The sequence below is a fragment of the Balaenoptera musculus genome, unplaced genomic scaffold (assembly GCF_009873245.2).
Source record: "Balaenoptera musculus isolate JJ_BM4_2016_0621 unplaced genomic scaffold, mBalMus1.pri.v3 scaffold_78_arrow_ctg1, whole genome shotgun sequence".
NCBI classification, from domain to species: domain Eukaryota; kingdom Metazoa; phylum Chordata; class Mammalia; order Artiodactyla; family Balaenopteridae; genus Balaenoptera; species Balaenoptera musculus.
This window is the reverse complement of record NW_023503256.1, coordinates 43,322-50,566: the sequence shown is the minus strand read 5'-3', so window position 1 is coordinate 50,566 and position 7,245 is coordinate 43,322. Positions and strand designations below refer to the sequence as shown.

The 7,245-nt window shown below is 37.3% G+C and overlaps 1 protein-coding gene across 1 annotated transcript in view; it reads left to right on the top strand.

The window, feature by feature from the left end:
• Nucleotides 1–268: 268 nt before the first annotated feature.
• MTMR8 (myotubularin related protein 8) overlaps nucleotides 269–7,245 on the top strand; it is a gene marked incomplete at its 5' end in the record, with an annotated part of 47,082 nt that continues 40,105 nt past the window's right edge. Inside the window, 4 exons of the mRNA XM_036841261.1 lie at nucleotides 269–356; nucleotides 1,089–1,211; nucleotides 4,149–4,311; nucleotides 5,599–5,756. Coding sequence (XP_036697156.1) covers nucleotides 269–356; nucleotides 1,089–1,211; nucleotides 4,149–4,311; nucleotides 5,599–5,756 — 532 coding nt within the window. The remainder of the gene's footprint in view (nucleotides 357–1,088; nucleotides 1,212–4,148; nucleotides 4,312–5,598; nucleotides 5,757–7,245) is intronic.

Sequence of the window (7,245 nt, the reverse complement as noted above, 5' to 3'; positions counted from 1 at the left end):
TTTTAGAAATGTTCTATTAGTTGTCTTGAATGACTTTATGTTCTTTATTTGTTGGATATAGAGTTCTCTGTATGTCTAATAGCTTGAACTTTGTAGTTGTACTGTGCAAGTATACTGTATCTCTATTCATTTTTGTTTTTTATTTTTGTATGCTTGATCTATCAATTCCTAACTAAAGTGTTAAAGTATCCAAGTGTTTCTTTTCTCTCTGCAGTTCTGCTACAAGCAAGTACATCAAGCAAGATGTATTTTGAAACTGTCTTGTAAGATGCATATATATTTATGATCAATATATCTTCTTGTCCTGTTGTTCTTTGTCTCTTGATTCTATTTTGTCAGATATTAAATCTACTCAAGCTTTGTTCATATTTGTCTAGTATATCTTTTCTATCTTTTTATTTTCAACTTATTTACATCTCTTTATTTTAGGTATATATTTTCTAGACTGAATATTGTTGAGTATTTGTTTTAATTCAGTCTCTAAGTCTGTCTTTTAAGTGGTAAGTTTAATTTGTGTACATTTGTTGTTTCTCTTATATTGGGACTTATTTCTGGCATTTAATTTTATACTTTCCATTTATGGTACTCTTTTTGGGGTTTTTTTGTTTGCTTCTTTTTTTTTTCTTTCCTACTTTCCACTGGATAGATCAAGTTTTCTCCTGCTTTTTAGAAAGTTATATACTCTATTTTCTTGCCCTTTAACTTAAGATCTAATCTCACGTTATTTACACCTATTGATTTTTCCACATACAGTAACTGCCACTTCCCTCTAACAAGATTAGTACCTCAGCAGGCTCTTATGTCCTATTTATCTTCCACACACATCTACCCCATCATAGTAACATCATCTAGAATTTTAATCCTTCTAAGAATCCACGTTTCCCTCTCACTTTTATAGTTTCTTCAGGGCTGATTTTGGAAAAGGAAACACAGATCATACCAGTTTGCCACTTTGACAGGACCTAGAAAGCCTCAAAGAAATTTTATAGCAAATTAACAGCATTTATCTTGCTGTGAATTACACCACTTTAATCACAGGTGGTGAGTTGATAACTTAATCTGTATTTTTCTCCCCCCTCATATAACAGGTAGAAAACGTGAAATTACTGGATCGTTATGTAGGTAAGAAACCAGCTAATGGGAGTCTATATCTTACTGCAACCCACCTGATCTATATGGAGGCTTCTGGTGCAGCCCGAAAAGAGACATGGGTATGTTCATGAGCAGAAATATCAAAGGGTCTGGAAGAGTTGTGTATACATGCTTTCTAACATGGTTAAATTTCAGTTAACAGTTAAATTGCTGTAAAACCTTTTCTTCAAAGAATCTATTCTGGGGGAGGGTCTTTTCAGAGATTGAATCATATGATTTCTCGTCCCTCAAGTTGTTGACTATAGTCATCTTAAGCTACATGGGACTTTTCCTCAATATTTTTAGGTAAAGTAGTCTCTGCTCATTTTCTGAGCCTACTTGGTAAGCATCCCGAAGTAATTTAAAGCCTTGCTACCTATAAAGTGTGGTCCAAAAACCAAGAACATCTGTATCACCTGGGAGCTTATTAAAAATGCAGAATCTCAGGCCTCAGATTTTAAATTTCTAAAGCGCTCTCAGGTGATGCTGGTGGCTCATGGACTACATTTTGAGTATCAATAATTTTGACCAACACTCTGACCTAAGACAGGGTGGTGTGTGTGTGTGTGGGGGTGTGTGTGTGTGTGGGAGTGTGTGTGTATGTGTGTGTGTTTTGTTATACCTTTAAACAATGTTGTCTAATTAGTTTAGCACCGCTAATGTTACTTTATGCCTACCTCATCCTAAAGTAGGACCATTTAATCTTAATCATTAGTCAGACTTATGCTTAGCCCTCTGTAACAAGTAAAACATGCTTCTGGTATATGGCATAGCATAGTGATTAAGATCACAGACTCTAGAGCCAGTCTGCTCAGGGTGAAATCCCAGCTTCAACATTTACTACCTTTGTAACCTTGGGCAAGTTATTTAACTTCTCTGAGGCTCACTTCCCTCATCTCTAAAATAGAGGAAATAATACCTGGTTATGGAATAAAAAAGTTAATGTTGTAAATGCTTAAAATGGTGTTTGGCACATGATAGATATGATTATATAAGTATAAAATGAATTAAACAGAATATACATTTGAAAGAAGCATTTTAATACTTCCTTTTTAAAAACACTGTGAGCTTTCCCCATATGACATTGTATCTTGTTCACTTTGTTATGATGAAAGGAATGAGAAAAGAGGAATCAGGAGAGTTGGTTCTAGCTAGACTCAGTTGTGCACTAACTGGCTATATGACCTTGGGTAAGTGACTCTTGCTCTCTGGGCTTCAGTTTCCTCATATGTAAAATGAGGTTGTTAGATTATATAATTAGTAAGGACTCTTCCATTTCTAACAGTTTGGGAACCAGTTCTTTAGTACTGTGTCATGAGCCTTTCCCCTTTCTACCTGCATTTACAGACAGCACATGTCTCCAGATTTGTTTCTACTGGGTATTATTTCAAACCTAATGGACTAGATTGGGAAGGGAGAACTTATGTTAATTATTTCTATATGTCAAAGGAGGCATATTTACCCAATTAGTACTATTAATGAAGCTCTTTCCATCCTTAGTCTGCTTCACTTTCTGCCTCTTTCCAATTCACCAGTTTTTGCCTGGCACCTGATCTCGATGATCACTGTTTTACTACCCAAACACAGGTCTCCCATATTGATCAACAGGGCTTTGATTTTCTTGAAATTTGATACATTAATTCCTGTTACATTATCAATAGTTTTTATGGCCCTTCAAAACTGCCATAACAGGAATTGAGTTTGACAGAATAGTTAAGACAGAAATTAAGATGGAAAATTCCTTCTCAGAATATGTGAATAGTCCCTACATCTACCCCATTCTTAGATGATGGATATGATTGAAAGATTTCCAGGAAGAGATTTCTTTTCCAAATAAATGGGGACTGGGGCATAGACTGTGTGAGATGGAGGAAAAGAAAAGACAATGATGATCAGAAGGCCATTCCAGGCACAGGACAGGGAGTCCAGAGAATGAAAAGAGTACATTCAGGCTCTAGTTGTAGGAAACATCAGAGACACAGATAGGAGGAGAACATCAAAGACTAAAATGTAAAACCATGATTCCATGTCTTTTTGAAATTATAAAGAGAGACTTGTATTATTTGTATACAGTTTCTTGTACCGGTTCCCTTTCCATGCATTTCTGTTTTGCTGGCATCAGCATGAGCAGGAATCATGAGACTAAAAATTTAATAATCCTTCATTTTTAAAAAAATCAGAATTATTAACCTGTACTGCCATGGGAAACAACTTTATTAACTGCAGTACAGTGCTTATGTATAGTTCCTTTAGTCCTTAGTCTTATAGTCTCTACTCTTTCCCTTAGTCACTTAGGTAAAAATTTCCCCCATTTCATTCTTTGCTTCACTGTCACTAGAGTCTAAAATGTGGAAGGTAAATTTTCCCTGTAATATTTCTAGTTAAATCCTAATTCCAGGACTAGAGTTTAGAATTTCTAGAGAAATAACCCTGAACAAAGTTAGACTGCCATGGTTCAAATCCTGTTTGTGCCACTTTTTGGCTGTGTGGCCTCTGATGAAGACTTCACTTCTCAGAGCTTTGGTTTCTTCATTCCTGAAATGGGATGATTACACGTCAAAGTGTTGTTACAGGGATTAAATAGTTAATGATCATGGACTACCTCATGAGCAGTAAAGCACAATACCAATTATTAATCATTTTAATTAGTAATTTGGTAGAAAAAAAGGAAGTTCTATTTTCCTGACAATCATTCTACTATGATTTTTAAACTCCACCACAGCATGCTAGAAGCCATTTGTTCTGAGCCAGTTCATCACAATTGCCCCGTAAATCTCTTAACCTTATATCCCTAAGGAGAGGGAAGTTTTATAATATTGTAATTTGCTTTTCATTGCTTTACCACTATTTACTTCTGTTTAAAAGAAACCCAGTTGTACCTTACAAAGGATGGTTGTAGGCTGTAGATGTGATCACATCTCTGGCCATGCTGTTACCGTTACTGAGAGTCAGGCACACTGAGAGTGATAGATCTAGTGCATGTCTGTGAATTATTTTGGTTCTTTTCTGTTTTGTAGATTGCACTGCATCATATTGCCACTGTGGAGAAGTTGTCCATCACTAGCCTGGGTTGTCCCCTGATCCTCCGCTGTAAGAACTTCCGGGTGGCCCACTTTGTTTTAGAATCTGACGTTGTGTGCCATGAGGTTTACATTTCACTGTTAAAGCTTTCTCAGCCAGGTAGTTATGATAGTATTTTTATCTAAAACCATTGTAATTTTTTCTCCCAGAATGGCATAATGGAAAGATCATTGGTTATGGAGTTAAATAGAGCAGAGTTTGAATCTGGGCTTTGCCTCTTACAGCTCCATGGTATTTGGACAAGATACATAACCTTTGAACTCAGCTTCCTCACCTGTAAAAATAATGATAGTATAAGCTCCCTGTGGTGGTTGTTTTGAGGTTTAAATGCATGTGTGCATTTTTACTCTGTACTTGGTATATAGTAGATGTTTAACAGCTGTTATTTCCTTCTCTTTCCCTCTTTCCTCTTAAGTATCAACTTGTAAATTTTTCAACACTTCTGGAAGTAAGACTGCTTTGGAGCAAAATTTGTTTACTGTTGTCCTGCAAGCTTTATGTTTGGCCTATTGTTCCTACCCCTACTTTTAGTTCCAACTAGCAAACTAGGGACGTTTATCAGAGTCCTTAATGCAGTTATCCCTGCTTCCTCCAGCCTCACCCTCTCATCTTCCAGCCCCAACTCCAGGTTGCTAACCCATCAGCTTCCTCTGATTTTAGTCTGTGGACTAATGTCCTAGTCTGTGGATTAAAATTACATTTCCCTCCCCATTTTCTTCTACCCTTTCCCTAGAATAATTTCTTAGAATTTGCTGGTGCTCTATTGACAGAGGCTATCTGTTAGCTGGCCCAACACTTTGTAAAAGGCTCTGGAAGACTCCATCCATCTCTGGAAAAGTTACTGCCACATAAGTTGGTCAAATGAGTTATTGATTACATGTTGAACTTTGTGAAGGGAGGAAGTGGGGTTGACCGGAAGAAGAGAAGAAATGGCCATTTATCAGCCAGAAACAGGTATTGACCTGACGAGTAGAATGCAAGAACACTGTTAATGTTTTGCAGTATGTTACAACAAACAGTGCAATTGGGACATTGAAGTTCAGTTAAAAACTTATGGTAAGGACCACTTTCTTAGGATGTGAATGAAACCTGGAAGCTTGAGTTCAGTCCATTATCCAGCAATTCACAGGAAACCAGGCAGAATGTTCCTGCTTTGTATTGGGATCATATAAATTTAAATATTTTTAAAAGAAGACTCTGAAGCAATATTTCAGTTCTTATGCCTTGTATACAAATAAAGGCAACCTTGTACACAAACTATTGTCCTTTTCAGGGGCTGTTGACAAACATTCCCTTAGAGAGAAGAAAATCTAGGCTTTTTTGCACTATTTGGTATTAAGTTTCACTCATTATTACTTTGTTTTCATGCCTATCTTTCTTCTCTAGCATTACATGAAGATCTGTATGCTTTTTCTTACAATCCCAAATCCTCAAAAGAGATGAGGGAAAATGGATGGAAGCTGATTGACCCAATATCAGACTTTGGACGTATGGGACTTCCTAACAGGTACTGGACCATAACAGACGCCAACAGAAACTATGAGGTAATTTTTTCATTGTTGCTTTCTTTTGGTTCATTTAATTAAAACAGAAGAATACCAGCAAATTTTTAAGAAAAGGGAAAAAACAACTCATGATCTCTCCTTTTCATTCAACATTCAGCAATTCAACAAGCTTTTTTTAAATAACTAGTGCACTCAAAACACCGAGTCAGAGTTCTCATAGTCTAAAGCATAGGGTGCTATGGGAGCATAGATGAAGAATATGGAATTCAGACTGGGAAGCCAGAAACAGCCTTATGCTTTGGGTAATAGCCTGGAGAACGAATTCTATCCTAACCTACACAGAGAGAGAAGGAAAGAGGTCAGTAAGTGAACTCAGATCATGAAAGGCTTCATGGCTAGATTGAGGAATTTGAACATTATCCTGAAGAGAGCAATCACAAGAGTATTTATTTTAAGCTGGAAAGGACTGTAAGTATATTTTTTATTTTAGAAAGATGACTTTGGTTTTGGTATGGAGAATTGGTTTGCTGGAACTAAGAATGCAGGAGAGTGATATGAGAAGTGATGAGAACCTGAACTAAGGCAATGACTGTGGATGGAGAGGAGGAGATGGTTTTAAGAGATATTTAGGTGGTAGAATTAAAAGAACCTGGTGACACATTAATGTGGTTGGGAGAAAGAGGGAGAAGTTTAGTATGCATCCCAGGGTTCCTGGTTTCTGGCTTAGGTGACCCAAGTGGTTATGGATATGTTAGCAAGATAAGGAGCACAAGGAGAAGGACAGACAGTGTCTTCAGTTTTAGACTTGAATTCAAGGTGATTAAAAACATATCAGGTATTTGTTATCAAGCATTTGAGTCTAGGTCTCAAGAAAGAGCCCTGAGCCAAATATAGAAGCTTGGGAATGTGTTGGGGGTCCCCAAGACCATCCCTCAAGCACATTGATTCACTAGGAGGACTCGCAGGACCTGGCATATAGTCATACTTGTGACTGTGATTTATTACAGTGAAAGGATAGAAAGCAAAATCAGCAAAGGGAAAAGGGGTGAAGTCTGGAGAAAACCAGGCACAAACTTCAGAGCCCTCTCCCAGGGGAGTCACATAGGATGTGCTTTAACTCCTCTAGCAACAAATTGTGACAACATGTGAAAAACGTTTTTTATTAGAGAAGCTCATTGGAGAATCAGTGCCAGGATTTTTATTGGGGGTTGGTCACATAAGCACTCTGCCTGGTGTATACCAAAGTTCTAGATGCTCACAAGGAAAGCAAGTATTTAGCATAAACCACATTGTTTGTACAGTTTAGGCACAGTGAGTCACTCTTATCAGTTAGGGAATGGAGGGAACCTTTCCAAAATTCAAGCTCACAGGCATCAGCCAAGGGGCAACCTTGCAAGTTGGCCTTTCCAAGGACAGCAGTCAGGCCTGCTATGATAACTTTTCTGCATAGGGTGTTTAAGTGGTATTTCTGAACTGTTGGATCTTCATTTCCAGCTTTTTACTATCATAAAAAGACAGTAAATTTAAT